General features: G+C 37.3%; 2 protein-coding genes across 4 annotated transcripts in view; one reads left to right on the forward strand and one right to left on the reverse strand.

Moving 5' to 3' along the window:
• Nucleotides 1-17,573, forward strand: part of LOC149820178 (haloacid dehalogenase-like hydrolase family protein) — a 30,718-nt gene extending 13,145 nt beyond the window's left edge. The window contains exons 5-12 of one of the 3 annotated variants that reach the window (XM_089983043.1): nucleotides 150-239; nucleotides 13,209-13,388; nucleotides 13,601-13,756; nucleotides 14,533-14,682; nucleotides 14,790-14,891; nucleotides 16,606-16,715; nucleotides 16,834-16,952; nucleotides 17,138-17,573. In XM_089983043.1, coding sequence (XP_089839169.1) covers nucleotides 150-239; nucleotides 13,209-13,388; nucleotides 13,601-13,756; nucleotides 14,533-14,682; nucleotides 14,790-14,891; nucleotides 16,606-16,715; nucleotides 16,834-16,952; nucleotides 17,138-17,229 — 999 coding nt within the window. In that variant the 3' untranslated portion in view covers nucleotides 17,230-17,573. The remainder of the gene's footprint in view (nucleotides 1-149; nucleotides 240-13,208; nucleotides 13,389-13,600; nucleotides 13,757-14,532; nucleotides 14,683-14,789; nucleotides 14,892-16,605; nucleotides 16,716-16,833; nucleotides 16,953-17,137) is intronic. The other 2 variants (XM_089983044.1, XM_089983045.1) reach the window with 2 other exon arrangements.
• On the reverse strand, nucleotides 6,195-22,680 carry LOC149820179 (VQ motif-containing protein 4-like). Its single transcript, XM_089981762.1, has 2 exons — nucleotides 21,949-22,680; nucleotides 6,195-6,340 (listed from the first exon to the last, which is right to left on the reverse strand). Exon 1 carries the CDS (start codon nucleotides 22,678-22,680, stop codon nucleotides 22,009-22,011), a length of 672 nt encoding a protein of 223 aa, XP_089837888.1. The 3' UTR covers nucleotides 6,195-6,340; nucleotides 21,949-22,008.
• Between the last annotated feature and the right edge of the window lie 518 nt (nucleotides 22,681-23,198).

Here is a 23,198-nt window from a genome sequence, read left to right on the forward strand (position 1 = left end):
ATGTCACTTTTGACAAGAGATGTAAATGAAAGTTATGAAGATGCTTTGTAGTTTTAATTGGTCTGCTTTCGCTTTCACAAATAACCAGAGCATGCAGAGAATTTTTCTTGATATATATTGATTAGTGTAGTGATTGCACTGAATAACAGATTGCAGCTTATCCAAAAGCAACCGCAGTTCTTGTACGCAACCATGGAATATATGTTTGGGGAGATTCATGGATCAGTGCTAAAACTCAGGTTTTGATCTACTGTTCCTCTCTTTACTAAATCTTGGATATTGTTTATTGAAGCTGTGGTAGCTTGCACTTTCATTGGTTAGTAATAGTATAGTGTTCTTCAAATTTTCCATCGTGTGGTGCTGGTTTTATGGAAGATATCTAGGTGAACTTCTTGAACATGGTTTTACTTGATACCCAGTTTGACTCATGGTTGCCAGACTAGGAAGCGGAAGCGGGAAACGATACGGGAAGCGAGAGCGAGAAGCGATGCATTTTAAAATGTATAGGAAGCGGGAAGTGAGGAATAAAAAAACAATATAAGAATTGAATGATAATCGAAATGGAACACAAATAAAAACTAAAATAAAAGTGACTATTCATAAATTTCATGATTTTTTACTGTAAAAATTAAATTTTTAGCAAAATCTAAAAATGATGATTGCCAATTTAGAGAAAGCACGTGGAAGTGAGTGAGAAGCGTGAGGGAAACACATAAAAAACATGAAAAGTAGAGTGAGAAATAAGAAGAATAGATGAAGCGTGTGAAAAACATAGGAGAAGCGTGGGAGAATCGAGATTCCCATCAAGTTTCAGAAGTGAGGAGTATCGCGCTTCCGAAGTGAGTTTCCGAGAAGCGGGCTTCCCACTTATCTAAGAAGCTTCCGGTAACTCTGGTTTGACTATACGTGCATAGTCATTCTTGGCTTGAAATTGCCTTTTGGTTGTGATGGTTGACATTGGCAGCCTGTCATTTGTCCAGCCATTGATAAAGCTACTGCTTGTGGTGTATTTTCTGTTCATGCCTGCGGTTTAATACATGGCCTTATACTACACCCTCTTCCCCATGTTCATGCTCATGAGTACTCGTACACATGTACAGAGGCAAATGGACCCATATGTAGAGTGTTAAGAATGGGGGGTAGTATTGATTAATAATTAATTATTTGGTATTGTGTTTAGAGTCACTGGAATCTGCTAATAGTACTTAAAAAATAGGCATGTCAGATAGTGTTGGTAGTAAACATATAGCTACAAGAAACTAAAACAGTAAACATATAGCTACTAGAAACTGAAACTGAGAGATGCAACTTTCTGTTGCAGCAATAGTTACCATAATTTTTGGACTTTTAAGGTGTCAGTGAAAATAGTGACTCCTAGCTTCTGATTCTTGAAATTCTATAGGCTTACGAGTGCACTTCATTGAGTTGATCTTGCCCTATACTTCTGTTGCTGAGCCAACTTGGGAAGATTTGGTCCTATTTATGAAAACTTTTCCCTAATAAGTAATTGGTTTTTGTCCTCAATAAGCATTGATTGCATTTTGTTCATGTGATCAAGATGTGATTCCATGTAATTGAAAATCTGTTTTGAGCAATGGAATCTTCTAAAGAAGATGATGAAAAGGCATTGTTAGCCAATGGTAAGACACACTTCCCTATCCATTGATGAATATAGACTCTATATTTGAAATTCACAAAATAAAATCCTTGATTCTTGGAGTAGATTTCCTATTCGTGAAGCAAAACATGATAAACATGCATTTATGAAACAGAATCAATATATTCCCTGATTCCAAGTCTTAGTAGCTAGTTGCTTGCTTCTCATTTGGTGGCTTCCTCACTTTGGAATCCCAGCCCTGCAGGTGAATCCCATTCCCAAGGGTATTATAGGATGTTGTAAAGCACTTAGGTTGCTCTTATTAACACTTGAACAAGTACCTTGATACATATTCAAACCTAGTAAACTACATGAACTCGAACAAAACACTTGTTTCCTAGGTGTTAGGTAATAATTGGGACTTATATATCATGAATATATAAGAAAAAGTATTATGATTCTATAGTATACATATCAAGTGTCAGAGACAATAGTGACCCCTAGCTTCTGATTCTTGAAATTCTATAGGCTTACGAATCCACTCCCTTGAGTTAATCTTCCCCTATACTTCTGTTCCTGAGCCAACTTCAGAAGATTTGATCCTATTTATGAAAGCTTTTCCCTAATAATTTATTGGTTTTTGTCCTCAGTTAGCATTAATTGCATATTTTGTTCTTGTGATCAAGATGTGATTCCATGTAATTGAAAAAACTGTTTTGAGCAATGGAATCTTCTACGGAAGACGATGGAAAGGCATTGTTAGCCAATGGTAAGATGCACTTCTCTATCCACTGATGAATATAGACTCTATATTTGAAATTCACAAAATAAAAGCCTTGGTTCTGTGGAGTAGATTTTGTAACGCCTCAAGATTTAAAACCAGAAAAAAAAATGCGTAAAACTTTTTATTTTGTATAGCAGTGGAAAGACAACCTTTTTCACTCCGGTTGAAAACCTTGGTGGGTTACAGATTCGATCTATAACAGTAAGACAAAATAACACTTATAAATGATTCAAATCAAAATCGGAGTATTTTCATTTCAAAATGAACCATAAGGTTTTTACAAAATTAGTACAAACAAGTACTCAAAACTCCAGTTCTTGGGAAAGGACGATGACTGACTCTTGATGCCGCCGCAGCTTCCCGCTACGCTCCTGCAACTATTCAGTATCTGTAATTTGTAGGGGGGTCAATATCTACAAACCCCCACTAGGAATACAATAAAATAACATTATTGCATAGAAACATGCATACATGAATGACACTATTTTTCATGTAAATAAATAATTTTCAGTATACTCAATAACTTAAACGTAACAATTCAATATCATATGCAATAACCATACTCATGCATGATCATTCAATTCATCTATGACTTGTGCAAACAAAGCATTCTCAGAAAGCATGGATAACTTATAATTCTTTCATTTATGTTTTCTTTATTAAATGATGCATGCTATCCTTCACTATATGCACAATACACTTTTTGTTTCTCTTTCACAATACTTTGTGGGTAAAATACATATAATATCCAAATTAGAGGTACAACCCAGAGAGAGCTCCCACCACCCTCAACTTGATATAACAAGCTAAAACAATCTCACTAGTCACTACCACTTCATGGCACCAGTGGCAGCTATCCTCTATCTCCATGGCTGGGGAAGCAACCCTTCGGGCTTAACAATATCCCACAAAGCATAGTGTACTGCTTACCCTCTCATTGTAAGCTATAAGAGAATTAACATATGCATTCTTTATCATTTAATTCTCTTAACATACATGTATAATTTCAATTAACCCATCGTAAGGTTCTCAGCCACCCATCTGGAGCACTTAACACATATCGGTCCAGTTGACTGTGCACAAGGTCGGGAGCCACCTATTTGGGTTCGAGCCTTCGTAAAACAATAATTGCATAACATGTTCTTTATCATGGGTAAATCATACAATATTCATTTCATCAAACATCATGTCATGAGCATGCTTACATGTATCGTAAATCTATATTGTACTCATGCATCAAAATCTGGTCTTCCATTCATATGCAGGCTTTAAGACAAATATGATTGCGTAATAATTCAGAAATCTGCATATTGAAAAGCATGAACCACATACATACATTTATTCGTAAAATTCTGAAATACACTTGTCAGGTGGCCACGGAGGTGGCTTGCACGATGGAGAAGCTCAAGGGCTCTCGTGAAATACACGAGAGAGAGAGAGAGAGAGAGAGAGAGAGAGAGAGAGAGAGAGAGAGAGAGAGAGAGAGAGAGAATGCGTTAAAGGGTGGGGGAATAGGGTATTTATAGGTGAACTTTAAGGGAAATAAGAGGGAAAAAAACTTAGGGATTTTTGGGGGAAAAGAAAAAAAGATGTTTTGGGTGTTTTAAATTTTGAAAAGCTATGAAGGGGGAAATGAAAATTTCATTTTTGTGTTTTGATTTTGAAATTTTTGGGGTTTTCGAAATTGGTTTTTAAGAGGAAAACCAAAATAGGTTTGGAGTTGGATTTTGGTGAGACCTATTTGGGTCTCATCAAATCCAAATCAATCCTACTAATGTTATATATATATATTACTTTAATTAGATTCATTTGGGTCCTGAGTGGACCCAAATCCGATCCATACAAGCGGGATCTGTTTGGGCCTTTGGTGGATCCAAAAAATTTCATAGTACACTAGGAAGATCCATTTGGATATTAAGTGAATCCAAATATTGTTTCCTTAAGTAGGATCTATTTGGGTCCCCAATTGGATCCAAATCCAAACAAATTCATTTTACCTTCATGGGATCCATTTGGGTCTCAAATGGGTCTGAAAGCCTTATTTATTTATTGGGATCCAATTTGGTCTCCAAATGGGTTCAAATTTCAATTTACGTAATGGAATCCAATTGGATCCAATATCTTATTTCCTTAGTGGGATCCATTTGGATTTTCAAATGGATCCAAAATACTTTTTACTTAGTGAGATTCATTTGGGTTCTTTTTTATTAGTAAGATCCATTTGGGTCTTCAAATGGATCCAAAATACTTTTTACTTAGTGAGATCTATTTGGGTTTCCAAATGGATCCGAAATACCTTTTTCTTAGTGAGATCCATTTGGGTATTCCAAATGGATCTAAATCTTATTTTGCTTAATGGGATCCATTTGGGTCTCCAAATGGATCCAAATCTCATTTTACTTAGTGGGATCTATTTGGGATGACCCGAATAAATCCAAATGGATCCAAATCTTATTTTGCTTAATGGGATCCATTTGGGTCTCCAATTGGATCCAAATCTCATTTTACTTAGTAGAATCCATTTGGGCTGACCCGAATCATTCGGAGATCCATATATAGAGTGGATCCGAGGTCTCGAAACTCACAATGGATTTGTATGAGTTCGGATTCTCTCTCAGGTCCAAAATTAACAATTCTACTTTGGATTGGATCTTCCAATTGGATCCAATCCCGGACACATGGGTTGATCAATTTGGACAGATAAAAAAACCCTCGTATAAAACCTTGCTTAAATATCAAATAACTTACAAAAATGCCAGAATATTATTGATAAATAATCACCAATTAGTCGAACAATGTTAGCTAATTAAAATGTCAGAAAATGGTATTTAATCAAAGCTAAATACCAGAAAAAATCATAAAAAATCCTCTTTTATTCATTTCAAAATTCTGAGAAATTTGCAGACTTTACAGATTTCCTATTCACAAAGCAAAACATGATAAACATGCATGTCTGAAACAACATTAATACATTCCCTGATTCCACGTCTTAGTAGCTAGTTGCTTCTCATTTGGCGGTTTCCTCACCTTGTAATCCCAGCCCTGTGGTCCTGGAGCTTGTGCTTGTTTAGAAACATTGCTTCCAACTAGAAGAATCCCATTCCCAAGGGTATTATAGGATGCAGTAAAGCACTTAGGTTGCTCTTATCAACACTTGAACAAGTGCCTTGATACATATTCAAACCTGCAAATATAACAAACTACGGGATCTCGAACAAAAAATTTGTTTCCTAGGTGCTATGTAGTAATTGGTATAGACTTGTATATCATGAATATATAAGAAAAAGTAATATGATTCTATAGTATACATATCCAAGTAGACAAGAAACATAAATATATGTTTTGTGGTAATGTATGTAAAAGGAAATGGATCTGTACATCTATCATATTCACCAAATATTGTGATACTTGTAGAAAACTCCAGAAGTATCATGATTTAGAAACTCCAAGACAGATAGCATCAATATATCAGTTATTTAGCACACTCGGGTGTATAGCTTGGCCGAGCTCTTTCGAGGATGGTGAGGTTGGAAACTGGTGTCGTTGGCACCATCTTGAAGGCTCAGTTCCTCTAATATTTGGTGTTGCCTGGACTGAGAACTATTGATTGTATGCCCATCTCAGGAGATAATTTGGATAGTAATAGTTAGGTTAATTATAACCTTGATTTGAATGATATCTTTTGTAATGACCCCAACTGACCCTTGAAAAATAGTGATATTTTTTAAAACAATTGCGGAAAATCTCCCAAGGATCTGGGGTATATCACAAATTTAATATATCCATTTCATAAACCATTCCATGCATAGTCAATTAAAAATAATAATTGAACTTTATTTATTTAATAAGTAAATCAAAAGTTTTAAATTTAAAAATCAATTCAATGTAATCCTGCACATAAGTCACAAAGCCTCGAGTCCTCTAGCCAGCTAGTCCCACGCATCACCGAGCCTCTATGCCTGAAAAACAATTTTAGAAAATGGGTAAGAACGAGTCCTTGTATGAATTCCTCTAAAAATCCAACAGGAAAGGAAATAACATAAATTAATTCATGAACAAATTTAAGAGAAAATCGCAATTTAAGAGAAAATCACAAGCAATAATTTACCAGAACTAACTTACCATTCAAGCATTCAATAATATCATGCTAAATCAATATTAAAAAATGCATGAAACTAATGTTGAACAGTAAAGGATGAATGAATCAATGCACATTCCTGAATAACGTCTTAAGTTATTTATCAGAGTTGCTACATACGTGTCCCTATTAAATGCATACAATTTTAATTTTCACTTTTCCTTACAAACCCGCAGATATTCAAAACGGAAGTTCTTGAGGTCCAAAGTATTTCTCGGTTATAGCTTAACACACAATTTCTATTTTAATTACTAGGTTCCACATTTATTTCTTGACCGATATCAGGAATCCTCACCTTTCATCCAAACATTAGGAATCCTCGTCTAATGCCGGGACATCAATAAAAATCTTTAACCATTGATGTCACTTTCTTGGTATACCAATAACTACAGTTGAGTTAAGAATACTACCCCCAGGCAAAGTGGTTGAAAGCTCCCTAAAACCGTGGTCGGGAACATGAATCTCACATCGGGTTCTTCGAGACACAATTACACACAGAGTTTTAGTATCCTGACGGTCTTTCATGATTGTCATTCAAAATTTTCACACTATAAAAGGAACATAAAGGAAGAACATTATTACGCTATTTTGGTATCTTTTACTATTTAAATCAATTACAGGTTCTTTACACAAGAACAATTATGCAAATCCACATGCAATAACAATTTCGGACTCTTATCCTAAAAATTTAACAGTGTAATTAATTTTGGAAAACCAATAATTTTCAGAAATCATTTTGTAATGTATAAACAGTTTCAATAGCACATGAGTAACACATGCTCCTGGCCTACATAGGCCCCACAGTGGTTCACACATAATCACTAACATAATCTCAAAAATGATTCATGTTATTGCAAAATTTCAGTGAACATAAAACATATACAGTTTCACAATTTATGCTCGCAATGCACATTCACAACACAAAAAGAATGCGCATTTGACCAAGTACATACACATGCATATAGAAATCTTGCAGATTTATCTTTTCATGATCAAATTTATGCATATGATCAACAAACATGCAAACGATCTACTCAAGATCATATTTATGCATATGATCAAGTTTATACATATAATTAACAGTCATGCAAACACCTATTTATGGTGTATGATCAGCTGACAGCAAACTGATCTATTTATGATCAAATTTATATAAATGATTAGCAGACAAAAAAATCAGTTTGTTATGATCAGATTCATTTATCTAATCGGTTGACAAAAAATCAGCCTCTTATGATCAGATTCATGTACCTGATCGGCTGACAGAAAAGTCAGCTTCTTATGATCAGATTCATGTATCTGATCGGCTAACAGAAAATCAGCTTCTTATAATCAGATTCATGTACCTGACCGGCTGATAGAAAATCAACTATTATGATCAGATTCATGTACATAATTAGTAAACAACAAAATACATATCTTATGAACATATTCATGCACATGATCGATGAACAACATAATACATATGTTATGAACAAATTCATGCATATGATCGATTACTAAAAAATATATATAAAATCAGATTTAAAAACATGATCGGAAGATTTTTATATATATATATATATATATATATATATATCAGATTTAAACACATGAATCGACTGACAAAAAAATAAATATGTATAATAGATTCATGCACATAAATCGGTAGACTGAAAAATAATTATATCAGATTCATGAGCATGAATCGGTGGACAGAAAAATAAATATATATCTGATCAAATTTATGAACATGAATCGACAAAACATATATGATCAGATTTATGAACATGAATCGACAAACAATATATGATCAGATTCATGAATATGAATCGACAAACAATAAAATATATATGTTTATGACTAAATTTCTTCTTTTTCTCTAAACCCATGCTTGAATCAACTTACACTAACTCCCTTCCCATTCAGATTTAGAGAAAAACCCGTACCTTGATTTTTGATTTTACAAAAAGTTAGAGGAAAGAGGGAAAATCATAGATAAAGCTCTTCTTCTTCTCTCCTTTTTTCTCTCTCTTCCTTAACTCATGATTTTTCTTTTCTTTTCTCTTTATTTCTTTCTCACCTCTCTCTCTCTTTATCTCTCTCTCTAGAAAACGATTTATAGAGAGAGAGAGGGGTTCCTAACCTCTTATATAGGATATGAGGGTTCTAGAGGGGGTGATGCTCCCTTCTAGACCCTTTAGGAGTAGAGTTCTACTAACAACCTTATCTTTTTAAATTTTTTAATATATTTTATTTATTTATCCTATGGAATATTCTAGGGGGGGACGCCCCCTTCTAGACGACCAAATGGGGTAGAGTTCTATTTAGTCTTTAAATTCAAACATTTGTTTTTAAAGTTGTAAATTCATTTTAGTTTTAATATGGCATGGATGGATTATTGATCCAGGTTGGATCCATGATCCAAATCCATATCCAATCCAATTGTATCTCAATCCGGATCGGGTCCTAGTCATTATGGATCCTAGACTGGGTCCAGATCCATATTAACATTGGTCCAACGGAGCGGGTCGAGTCCAATCGAAACCGAAAAGACCCAAAAATAGAGATTGGTTAATTTAGAAAAATGTTTTTTTTGAACCAACCGATATCCAATTTCGATAAAATAGATCTCCTACGAGATCTACGTTCCGAAACGGATCAAACTATGGTCTTAGATCAATTTCGTTCCCGAATTTTGCCTAAATTTAACCTGAATTTAAGCCGAATTTTGCTTGAATTTAAAGGTTAAAAATAAATAAATTCATAATTTTTTCTTAATATATTTAGATCTTGTCAGTGGGCTTTGGACCATGTCCGGACCTAGGTTGACGTCATCCCACATTTAATTAATTTTCACAGTTTTGTCATATTAAATATAAATATTTAATTTAAAATCATATTTTCAGGCTTAAAAATTATGAGATATAACTTTGACCGACTCCATTTTGGTCCATTAAAAAAAATTAAGGGGGGGGGTAAACTAAAAAAAATATAAAAAGGGGGAAAAGGGAGAGAAAAAGGCGAAAATGGGAGAACGAGATAGAGCCTCAGCGTGGATGCAACAGAGGAGGAGGAGGGGCGGAAAAAGAGAAGCAGAAGGGAGCAGGGGAGAGGAGGAAGAAATAAAGGAGGAGGCAGAACAAGAGGAGAGAGAGGGGGGGGGGGTGCGTACCTGAATGGTGGGGTCTCGCTAAAAGGGATGCAAGAATTTTAGGGGGGAGAGGTACGTATCTTTCTTCCTCCTCTCCTGCTCCCTTCTGCTTCTCTTTTTTCGCCCCTTCCTCCTCCATCTCCTCCTCTGTTGCATCTATGCCAAGTCTCTCTCTCTCTCTCTCTCATTCTTCTCTTTTTCTCTCCCCTTTTCCCCATTTTTTTATGTTTTTATAGTTTTACAACACCTGGCACAAGCAAGCAACTAGGTGTTAATTGGGTCAGACTCAGGTCTGATCCATGTCTAGGTTTGATCTAGATCTGATTGATTTGGATTTGTTTAGACTCAAGTCTGATTCAGACTTGGTTCAAAGCAACCCAAATATGAATCAAACCTAAATATATTTTGACCCAAGTTAGACTCAGTCTTGTGTTAAAGCAGACATAGGTCTGAATTGAACCAGGGTCTGTTGGGTTTGCTTTGACTCAGTTTGATTCAAACCTGGGTCAAAGTAAACCCAAGTTTGAATTAGTCTGGGTATACAAACCTAGGTCTGTCCCATATTATATATATACCCTCCTTCACCCAAGTTTTTTGAAAGTGCCGCATCGCCACACCCGCACCTATGTGACATAGTACATATATATATACTCATATATGTATATATATATAAGAAAATCTATGTATGTATATAGGTATACTTACGTATAATCTATGTTATACTCTCCTTAGAGGCGGCTGCACCGGCGTAGACGCAACGCGACGTGGGTGCGTGTGCGGCACCCGCTGCGGAAAATATGAAAATTTGCTACACCGAGTGCGATCAAACAATTCTGGGTGTGTTCAATTGACCGAGTCTATTCTGGTCCAAAATGTGCTCGGTCAATTCTGGGGGCATTAGGGCATGACTGCCCCCCCCTTCTCCTCCCCCTCTCCATTCCTGACTCCTCCTCCCCTCCTCTTTCGACAATGGCGGTAGCGACGATCACGATGACCACAAGTACCACTCTCTCTCTCTCTTCCTCTTCTCTTTCTTATTCTTCTTCCTTTTCCCCTCGTTGGTGCAAAGGTCAAACCTCTGGTGAACTGAGGCCTGGGTTTGGTTCGCCTGTTGGGTTCGACTCTGGTGAACTTAGGATTGGGTTCACCTGAGGCCTATAACCGAAACCGAACCCAGGCCTGCTGGGTTCGGCTCTGGTGAACCCAAGCCTGAGTTCATCAGAGCCGAACCTAGGCCTGGGTTCACCAAAACCGAACCTAGGTATAACACTGTGTATGATATACTTTTGGTATGCAATTATGCATTGTTTGCTTTTTTTATTAGTATAATTTACTTATTTTTTGCTTGACTTGTTTGATTGTTTCTTGTTTTCTTAATTCACTTGGCGTAGCCATAATATATTTAGGTTGATTCAATTGTGGTATTATTTTTATTGATGAGGAATAACAATTTTAGATTGTTAATTTGATTTATTGCATGAATTTATGCATGATGAATTGATGATATGATAATTATTTTTATTTCATTAGTGTTAACTTAAAACTATATATATATATATATATATATATATATATATATATATATATATATATATATATATATATATATATATATATATATATATATATATATATATATATATATATATATATATATATGAGAACTAAACATATTAGGTCCCATTTCTCGTTCTCTCTCGTTTTGCCCCATAGTTTTGAAGTGTTTTATGATAGATCAGAACCGTTAGATGTGTTTAGCATGCTCGATTTAGTGGGAATCAACTCTTGGATCATGTTTTTTTGTCAAAAAATATGTTTTTATGAGCAAAAAAAAAACTGGTATCTTTATAGCCATTGATTTTGGATCACTGAAAAAACCTGTATGCAGGTCAGATTCTGGTGATCCAAAAGCCGGTTCCCACTAAACAAAACCTATAGATCACATCTATGGTGTTAGATGTGAGAAAAAAATGCCAAAAACAATGATTTTTGAGAGGGCAGAATGGGGCATAACAAGGTGGGCAGGAGCACATTACTCTCTCTCTCTCTATATATATATATATAGAAATTGGTAGCTGCTCACACGTTAGGTATGAAATGATACATGCTAAATCAGGGTTACCGGAAGCCAAAGGCATAGCTAGGGGGGGGGGCAGGACTGGGCTGTAGCCCAGTCCTGCCTCCCGAAACAGTTAAATTTTTTTTTTTTTTTAAAAGCCCAGTCCTAGCCCAGCCCTGACTGCAGCAAATAGTTTGATTTGTCCATATGAAATAGATTTTTATTAATAATTGTAGCCATTTTTTATTTTATCTCAAAAAAAAATTTTCGGGGCCGCTGCCCCCGAACCCCCCCGACTATCGCACAAATACATTTTTTTTTCTACGCCCCTGTTTGCCCCCCCCCCCCCACATGAATCCTAGTTACACCCATGCCAGAAGCGCTATAGGGCATGGGGAAGCATGCTTCCTCGAAGTGTGAAATGTGGCGCTTATGAAACGTGCTGAAAAGTGCAAAAAAAAAATCGGGAAGCACACTTCCCTATTTAAGGGAAGCTCACTTCCCATTTAGAGGAAGCTCGCTTCTCCTTTTTCCCTTTTTTTATGTTTTTATTTTTTTCCTTTCTTTTTTCGCTTCCTAGGTCGCTTTCTAGACAATTCCTGATTCACTTTTAAGTCGTCCCGCTTTCTAAAATTTTGGAAGTGCCTCGCTTCTTGCTTCTTGCTTCTGCTTCCCAAATCGCTTCCCACTTTTTCGACTGACAACTCTATGCTAAATGGGTTTTTTTGCCCTTCCGGTGTTTTTTTCGCAGTTTCGACACCATAAATGTGTCAGACATGGTTGATTTATGAGTAATCCACCTGGATCATGTGTTTTCGATGAAAAAAATGATATTTGGAGTCTCAAAGATTTTGGACCGTTGATTTTTTGAACCTTATAAAAACCCACCTATGTGTTGGAATCAAACACTTCAAGAGTTGATCCCTATAAAATCAAGTACATAGATCACATCTGTACGGTCATAATTTAAAAATAAAATAAAAAGGCTGAAAAACCCATTTAGCACGTTCATTTTGCACCTAACGTGTGAGCAGTTACCATTCACTATATATATATATACCCTTCTCCACTAACCACAAGGATATAGGGACTCTTTGCGAGTGCTTTGAGGATTGTTTGTTTGTTTGTTTGTTTGTTTGTTTGAAGTGGCGAAGACAGAGAAAGTACAGAAAAAATATTTTTTAAAGTGCTGCATCGCCGCACCCGCACTTATGTGACATAGTGGATATGAGTATATACAACAATACATTTTAACAGAATGCACATTCAATTGTTAAATAAAGTTACTTTTTGCAAGACTGGATAGTGTGAGTAGGTTGTTAACAACACTAATATTAATTCCAAGAAATGCAGTTGCAATTGTCGTGCAACTATTTTGTATTGCGTTCTTGTCATGATAGTTTCAAATAGTCATTCCTTAGTTGTCTTTTACTGACATGACATGCATGAAAACTGGTTTTCATTTCATTGCCTAGAAGTCTGGATTTATCCTTGCAGGCAGAATGCTATCATTATCTCTTTGATGCTGCTGTCAAGCTCTACCAGATGGGTTTGGATTGGACCAGTCCAAGTCATGGTCCACTTAACAAGGAGTTAGGAGCTGTAGGAAGCGGTGCCACACACATAAATGGGGTTGTAAAAGCTGCTGAGGACAACCATGTAGGGGATCCACACTGGGTGAGTTTCATATACATATGTATGTATGAATGTATACATATAAATGTATGTGTATGTGTATGTAAATACGTGTGTGCATAGGAAGTTAATGAATCAATATGTACCAAAAATTTCAGTTTCATCAGGTTCGTAGCAAAAACTCATTTGGAACACTTGCCTAGAAGTATCATGTGCTTTAATTTCTTATTTTGTTCGCTTTATGTATTTTGTAGAGCTGCATTCTACTCGACATTGAAGGTACAACAACCCCAATATCCTTTGTCGCAGACGTTCTGTTCCCATATGCATGTGATAATGTGCAGAAGCATTTGACTGCCACTTATGAGAGCAAGGAAACTCAAGATGATATAAAGTTGTTACGTGCACAAGTAAGATTTTGTTGCTTTTGTTTCTGATCATCTTGTGCAAGTGCCTGCCTATATAGGAAGGTTCATTTGGTTCATTTCTTGGTAATCTGCAGATAATCACGTTGGGCATTTCTTATTGGTAATATGTATTTTTGCAGTAGCATGAAGTATGTTTTTGCATATCTAAACAGAGTTACAGAAGCATGAATTTCTATTATAAAAAATGCAGCTATATGTGCAGTTTTATAAGTGACTGCACATTTATTTCCAGAGTTTTGCACGTCATCGATAGTAGGATTGAGGCATACTGCTGAAAGGATCACAATGACAATTATTGTGAATGTCATTCATATATATCTGAAAGAATATTTCTATCTATAAAACATCGAAAGTCCATTCAAGATCATTAGACTTCTGGTATTAGTCCTCAAAAGGAATCCAGTATTTTGGTCGATGAAATAGAAATGCAATTTTAAATTATTATGGTAGACTTGTTGGAAATATAATAAATAAGGAAACACACTTAACCCGTGTGAATGTTTTCCTGTGGTTTTCAGTAAAAACAAAAGTTAGTGTTTCATTATGGAAAAGCCAACAAGGTAAGGTTAAGATATATAAAGCTGCCATGTAGAGAATCCATACAGGGAATGGTACAAAGGCTGATATAAATATTTATAGTAGGGAGATGAAAAAGTGCATTTAATGGTAAATAAATGGAAAGTACAAATTCCCATACAACCTGAGAAGAATATATAAGCGGACACTTCTATATTCATACAACTTAATGTTTTGTACAGGTAAAGGAAGATCTAGAGCAAGGTGTTTCAGGTTCACAAGCCATACCATCTGAAGAGGCTGTTAAAGAGAAAATCCTTGACTCCTTGGTGGCCAATGTACAAGCAATGATCAAGGCTGACAGAAAAATTACTGCATTGAAACAATTACAGGTACTAGAACATGTGTGTGTGTGTGTGTGTGTGTGTGTGTGTGTGTGTGTGTGTGCATCCATATATTGCAAACAATTTTTTGTGCCAAATTCTGCTCTCATGTTCAGGGTCATATATGGAGAACGGGTTATGAGAACAATGAACTGAAGGGAGTATTTTTTGAGGATGTGCCTAAAGCTCTTGCTAAGTGGCATGCTATGGGCATCAAGGTTCTTATCTCCCACATAGTTTACTTGAAGTTTTCAGTTATGACATTTTTTAGTATCATGGACTTAGAGTACAATGGATTTGTCTTACGGTTGAGAGATCTCATGCCACCCTTGTGACAATGTAATTTGCTAACATCATACATTTTGGCTCTAACGGTCTAACCCCTCTCTGTCCATATGAGACTCTGCCCAGCTTGCGTGATTCTTTGATACTTGTTATTAATTTGTGTGTGTTAGTGTAGTTCTTGACACTATCAATTTGATATTTTGAGTCTGTTTAAGTAGGGGTGGCCATCGGCCCTGCCTGATTAGGGCCCAACAGGTCCAACCCATATTCCTGCCCATGCGTGGCCTGACCCAGTTACAATCGGGCTCAGGCTCCGGGCCGTTTAGGCCTGACCTAGTTAACAGGCCCGGCCCGGCCCGAGTTTAATTGGGCCCGGGCTGCATTTTGCTGCCCGAGCCTGACCTGGAACGGGCCGGGTACCTGACAGCCCATCGGGCACCTGGCCTGATGGCCACCCTACTGTTAAGTGAGAGAAATTGTTAATATTGAAATGAGAATGCAGCTTATAATATCCACTTTTGCTTTCTATGTACAAATATACATGTCTATTTTTTTCCTAAATATATAGCTCTTTATTCATCTGCTTCATATACAGAGTTTGGGCAAATTTTGATCGAACATAACAATGGAAGATTTACATGCTATAACCAACTAGTTTTGACTATGATACTTAGATGGACAGCATTAGGTATATATTTGCTAGAAGCCTACAATCGTTTGTATGTACAATCTAGTTGGGATCTGATGATGCAAGTTGTTTTGACTCAGTCCAATGTCATAGATGTGTTCAGCATGCTTGATTTAGTGGGATTGACCCTTGGATCGGGTGTCAATGAAAAACGTGTTTTTTTGAGTAAAAAAAATTTGATGCATTCATGGCCTTCGATTTTTTTGATTGCTGAAGAAAACTTGCTCCTGTGTTGGAGGCAATCCAAATGCTGATTCACAGTAAATGCAGCATGTAGATCACATCCATGGGGTCAAATTTACTAAAACCAAAAAGATTAGGAAAAAAAAGGTTTTGCTATGTCGTTTGTACATACAAATGATTATAGCAAATATATATTCACAACATTATCATACTATTGAGTTGAGTACATATAGTTTAGGGCTAAAACTTACTCACAATAGTAAAAAGATGAAATGAAACTGAGAAATTGAGTGGATTTTTGGAAGATGCTAACTATGCTTGGAAATTGAGTTTTTCTTTTTCCTTTTTTTAATTGCTCTTAGAGTATCCTCTTAAATAATCAGTCAAATAGAACAGTAAAATATTCAAACTTGATTCACATGTTTAAGGAGCCAAAAAGAACTTTGATAATTAGCAGACCAACAGGGAGTTTTGGGAGGTATCTCAAACTCTCAACCTAATGTAGGAGCATGATAGTTGGTCTTCTCCAGAGATCTGAAGAGCACAGCGTGCAATTTAACTATATTGCTATAGAACTAGTTAACCATGATCATTGTATTCCCATCCTTTTATCTATGTAATGTACAAACTATATCCATCTCATAAAACTCATTTCTCAATATTGTTTAGAATTTTCTCATTATTATCATCTTAAAGTTGGCTGGCTATATTGGATAGTTGCCTGGAAGTTTGTAACTTTTTACCAAATACTAGTTTGTGCTGTTATATTCTTGCAGGTCTACATATATTCAAGTGGTAGTAGGGAGGCTCAAAGGCTTATCTTTGGAAATACTGCACATGGTGACTTGAGGAAATATCTATGTGGATTCTTTGATACCACAGTAGGGTAGCTTACCTTGAATAACTCCTTTGTACATTTCAAAAGTCATGATCCTTGCATTACCCTGTATTTCTCCTCTGCTTTGTTACTAGTTGATTTTTCTCACTCTTTTCTTTTGTTAAAGGAACAAAAGAGAGACACACAGTTATATAGAAATCTGGCAATCTCTTGGAGTAGACAAGCCATCACAGATTCTGTTTGTGACTGATGTCATTCAGGAAGCAGAGGCTGCAAATGCTGCAGGTAAAATATTTTAATCAATAACAAAACCAAAGTCTCCATTGTTTTAATCACAAAACTGGTTGGTATTAGGAATTGGATCTTATCGATGTCATCTCCTCACATTGCCAGTAAACAAAGATCCGACCTACTATTATTTCATTAATCTTCTCATTAATCATTATAATTCTTTGTCCCTCGTCTTTTAGGTTTGGAAGTGATGATCTCAGTGCGGCCGGGGAATTTCCCACTCCCAGAAAATCACAAGTTCCGGACAATCCGATCATTTGAAGAGATCTAGTAGGCGAAGATTTATCCCCAGGTGGTTTATGCTTATGTATCGATTTGTATCTACGTGAGGCAACACGACTGCATTTCGGTAAATCTGTCTGATTAGAGAAATGCATCATTAAGTAATTGGGATTCATTGGTGATAATAACAAGTTTTAGAAATGCTGTTTCTTGGCGCCTGAACCTGAGAGCGTCACATAAATTCAAATGTATGCATGATAAAGTTATTGGTATACACCAACTCATATGGCTCACTAGCCATCCATGTGAGTTTGTGGGGGTCTGCATCTTTTGCGTATGTGCCGTACTGTTCTGTTTGGTATCATAGAGGAAATGATTATAACTTTTTGGAAACTTGGGTCATGACCAAGCTTTTGTTTAGTCTCTTCAGACACCATGATAAATTTTGAATGAACACCTGTAAATCAAGCCACCCATAATTGCTGCCATAAACAGGAACCTGGAATTTTCATTCTGTCATAAGAAGACGGCAAAAGGGCAAGAGACACCACTTTGGGTAGGTTATCATTAAGAATAGCATATACGAGGACACGACGCGAGAGAAAATTGAAGTATCCCTGTGATGTAATTGCAATGTTAGAATCAACCTGGATCGGCCCAAATGTGATTCAAAAGTGGCCTATCTATGGTCGATTCAACTAGCATTTTTAAATATTTTTAATGAGGGTTAAAAAATTTTAACACTTTTTTAAATAATTTTTAATGACGTGTCATCTAATGGTTTAAAAGTACCGATTCACAAACCATTCGGTTTCGATTCAGTTTTTTTTTTTTTAAAAACCGATTTGCACACTGAACCGATTGTAACAACATTGTGTAGGAGGCATTGTTTCTAAGACCCATGTATGGCAGTAACCAATATCACTGGTTAATTGTTTTTACAGTTTGCAAGTGTGCCCATGGTCAATCACCATTAGTATTTGATTGGGCCTTTTGAACTTTTAATCATAGTGACATAACCGAGCCAGCATGGAAAAATACTTAAGTGATTAGGAAATATAAGTTGTTTAAATTAATTGGGCTGTCAATGGTGTGAACATGATCTAAATCTACCTACGAGTCTAACAGGTAAAAATAAGCAAATGATGGGACTGAACTAGCGCTGCAAACAGATTGGATACAGGCTGGATCCTTTTTTTATCCAATTATGAATCAAAATTTTGTGCAGTCAATCTAGATCTGAGTTTGAATCTGAATAAGGCCTGATAATGTAAGATTGAATCCGAATCCAAAATATATATGGTGATACAGGGTCTGGTAAAAGAAGATTGAGATAAAGGTTTTTACATGTAAAATATTCAAATGTTTCAGATTAGATTCAAATATGATCATGGGTCTAATATAAAACACTAATCCAAATTCGATAATGACACGATCCCAAGGTATTTAGACCATTTATAATCAATGTTGTCAAAATCATATCGGCTATTGAATGGTTTGGCTAACGATTCAGGTGAATCGGCTGATAACGATTCTCAAGTGAATCATTCTGAATCGGCTAAAAAATAATTAAAAAATATTCTGTGTCAATCAGAATGTGACATGTGTTAAAACCATTAAAATAACATTAAAAAAATAATTTCAAGCATTTTTTACATTTATTAAATTCAGATTAGTATCATACCTATTTTCTGCTGATAAGATACAAATCAGCCGATCCATGCCGATTCGCACAGATACTGACAACATTGTTTATAATTCATTTACATATTGTGTTTACTTCATTGTGAACAACCTATAACCAATACAGATAGGATATTTATCTGATCATATATTATTGCAGATCTCGGTCGACTCTAACCAACCAAACTCCAGCTCATCTTGAGCCCCATATTGTGGGGAACATAAAATGGATCCAACTCTGGGGGCATCTAGGTTTAGCCGAATCTGAACATGGAGCAGTCTTGTTGGATGATGGACTCATATGGGTCGAACAATCTTCATCCAATGAGTATGCCTACTTCACCAATGTAATGCAGTACTTTATTCTCATAAGCAACTCCCAAATAGAAATTACTAGGAGGCTTCTTGGTGACCATGACCCTTGTCAAAAGTAACTCATGCTTTATACATTTTATTGATTATATTGACTTATGGGTACTGGCTTTATGATTTATGCATTGCATCAATCTTTTGTTGCCATTTTAGTAGTCATAGAAGGGAGTTTCCCAACATTACACCTGCAAAAGTTATAACGTGCATTCACATTCTCCCAATAACAATGATATGGTCTCCTCAACCCAATAATAAACAACAAGGCCACCACCACCGTCACCACAATTATACCATCATTTTGAGCCTTACTTCAAGCAAAATGATGATGTGGTGATTATTATGGTCATCATCATGACCATCAATGATATGATATGATTCCTTCTTTAAATGATTAAATGATGACGACACATAATGTAACCAAATAACCATATTCTTATTATCGCCATATTTCTGTCACAGGGATACGCCATTGAGGTTCCAGTGTCTAAGAGAGCCACACGACATATGACACGCCACGTGACACGGTTTTGCAAACATTATCGTATACAATTTAATAATTTTAAATAGTTTTAATAATATTTTCAATGATAATATACTTTTGTATATCAAAGTATCAAAAATTAATTTTTTTACCAATTGCAATATAAAAACATCAGTGCCCTTGTGTCCTAGTTTGCAAAAGAAAAGAAAAGTTGTGCATTTGGGTCTTGAATCAGCTCTATATCTATCATTTTAAGTTGTCAATGCATCAGATTTGGGTTGGAATATTTGACCAATCGATTACCGTTTACCCAGTAAATCCCCTTATAAAACCAATGAACTAGAGGGTGGGATCCGGTTTGAGGTTTTCATATTTGAATGCTATCAAAATCCAAATCCATTTGAATCAATTCTAAGTCAGACCGGAAAGGAGGGTAAAAGCTAATTGGATTTGGATACGACAAAAGATTGCCATATTCAGATCTGAATACAAATCCCACTAAGCTAATATCCGATTATAGGTAATCCCAACATCCAAACAGAAAAGAAACAGTTCATGTCGTGCCCGTATGCCCAAAGGGTGCAACGGGTCCAATATGGTGCGAATCATGACAAACCAAATCCAAATCAGAATATTTGGCAACAACTCCGAATCCAAAGCAGGATCCAACCTAGTAGAGTTAAGCACGTCTTTGACATTTTAAGTTATAACATCGAGTCTCACAAATAAATGTTTACACGGCGAAAAAGTGTAGATGGATTAGATTTAAATCTGGATCAAAGTACTGGTCCGAATATGAGTACAAATCCAACAAGCCCGATCCTTTAAGTCCAAATCCGATCCATACATTCATTCAGATCTTACTTTTAAGATCCATATCTGAGTTTATGTGTTGAATCCTGATCCGAAGACGCCCGAATCCGACCCATTTGCGCCCTAAATTCTCGTGCGGCAGAAGGGCTAGCAGCATCGCAAAAATATTAAGTTACAATAGTAACCCCAATAAAACACAGAAAGACGGAAGCGTCCCTTCGATTCTTCAGCGCTCACACGGAAGAGCGCAATATCACCTATCGGTTGGGCGCAGATCAGGTCATGCTCAACATGAGCGTTTTTGCTCATGCGGACATCGTGGCCGTCTGTTTGCATTTTGGATGAATGCCACGTGGTTTTTGTTGACTTTTGAGCTTTTTAAAATGCAAATCGGACGGCCATGATGTCAGCATTAGAAAAAATGCTCATTTTTCAGCATGACCTGATCCGCTTCCCCATCGGTTTCCTAATTCCAACTCATCTGGAAAGAAAATGTCGAAAATACCCTTACAAACAACGACGACTACCGGAAGCATCCAAACAACTCCCGAACAAAACCAAGGGCATCATAACCGTTGTTTAATTCATATCCCAAACCAGACATCGACCGACTAAATTCCCTTCATGCCCTTCATAAGTACATAAAAGACCATGATACCCCCGCCAACCAGATCCTGTAGCGGGAAGGGTTTTATAAATAGATGGACTTGGATCCGGTTTCAACCATGCCCCACAATCCAACCAAAGATAGGATAGAACCCGGATGCACTGTCGTAAAAATTCTTTGATTCCGCATTTGATCCTATCAAACATGTTTTTGGTACTACTTTTGTTTCATTTGCACTACGCTAGATCCGGACACGTGTACCATACGATAGCATATATCCGGACCATGAAGGTGGGATCCCCCAGTAGATGGACCCGGATGAAATTGGGCCCGTCTACTCCACAACCCACCCAGGGAGACGACCGTCATTTTACGAAAAAAGAAACCCTAAAACACAAGTACTAAAGGATCCACAATTCCGAAATGACAATTCAGACCCCAACAGACATTTTTACAGCGGGGTCAGATTTCACGCGATTAAGTTAATGATCCACCGGAATGACGCTTAAGAATATCACTAATGATGATTATAAAGAGAGGAAGAAAGAAGAAGAGGAAACCCACGTGCAATTAAGTTAATTACCAACTAAATGACGATCAAGAGTACTACTAATCATGATTAACGAGAAGCGGGAGAGGAGGAAGAGGAAAAAGCAGAGAGGAAGGCGAGTTTTTTATGATAAAAATCCCAAGGAAAATTCGATCGCACGATCAACGATCCATAATATTTCACAATTCAAATCACGAAGAAAAAAAATCACGAGAAAACAAGTGGAAAAAGAAAAACAGAGGAGAAAGAGAAGAATTTGTACAATTGAATCAAAGGATGGCCTCAATCGATCGACGAATGCAATCGCGGCCGTCCGATCTCCTCATGACGGCGACGGCGACGAATCCGTTGGCGATGTCATCGGAAAGAGGGGGAGCAGCCGCGGCGGCTCCGCCGAATCGCCGCCGCGGGGCGTCGACGGGTGGAGGTAAAACCCCTTCTCGGCGATAGCCTTCTCCTCGGCGGCGGCGGCGGCAGCAGCGGCGGAGGCGGCGGCGAACGGGTCGGAGATGAGCGGCGTGACGGGGCTGAGGGAGAGCCCCGTGAGGTCGAGCAGGGTGCTCGGCGAGAGCGGCAGCGGGGACGCCGCTGGAGAGGAGCCGCCGCCGCCGGAGAGGAAGCCGGAGTTGGACAGCTTGAGCTTGCGGAGGGTCTTCTGGCGACGCTCGTAGAGCCTGAAGGAGGAGGACTTCTTGAAGGTGGGGAGGTGGCTCCGAGGCGGCTGATCGCAGGAGGGGGCGGAAGGGGAGGGCGGTTTCCGGGCGGCGGCTGTTTCAGGGAGGCCGGTGAGCATCTGGACGACGTGCTTAAAGGAGGAGGGGTCGGCCTGGATGAAGGTGGTGGGAGGGGGGATTTCCTGGAGGATGAGCGAGGGTTTTGGGGGGATCTTGGGGATGGACGGTAATGAAGACCGTTGTGGAGGGGTGGAATTGCTGTTGGTGCTGCTGGAGCTGGTTGAGGATGGTGGTGATTGGGAGGGCTTCAGGGCCTCCATTTTCTGGTGAGAAATTGTGGTGGGTGAACCTTCTTTAGGGTTTTTGAGGAGGAGGAGGAGAAGGAGGTGGTTGGGAAGGAAAGCAAGGGGGGAGAAGAAGTGGAAGATGGCTTCTCTCTCTCATTGATTACGTAGAAAACGGGCAGTTAAATTTCTCTCCTTTTTCAATTTCTTTGTAAAACTTTGAATGCGATTCTGGCGTTAGTCATAATGACTCATATGTCCTTTCTCTATTTCAAAATAACCATTTTAAAAAATCTAAGGAGGTACCTGAGGCTTGAGAGGTGAGAATGAGATTGGTCGGATCAAGTTGAGACAGACTGAATTAGATGCGGCCAAAGCCAAGACCTTTCCTTATGCTTCTCTGGTCCTATGTCACAAACATTGCCCATATTCTGAAAATATCGTGATTTTACTTTAATATTTTCCAAGGCCGATGTAATACAAAAGAACTTAATATTTTTCTAAAATATCATTTGTTTTGAAAATATCATATTTTTTTGTGATATTATGATAAT

This window comes from Nuphar pumila, chromosome 12 (assembly GCF_984573655.1).
Source record: "Nuphar pumila chromosome 12, dmNupPumi1.hap1.1, whole genome shotgun sequence".
Taxonomy (NCBI): Eukaryota; Viridiplantae; Streptophyta; class Magnoliopsida; order Nymphaeales; family Nymphaeaceae; genus Nuphar; species Nuphar pumila.

Coding starts and splice junctions, on each gene's coding strand:
- LOC149820179 (XM_089981762.1), bottom strand. CDS start 22,680: ATGGAGGCCCTGAAGCCCTCCCAATCACCACCATCCTCAACCAGCTCC.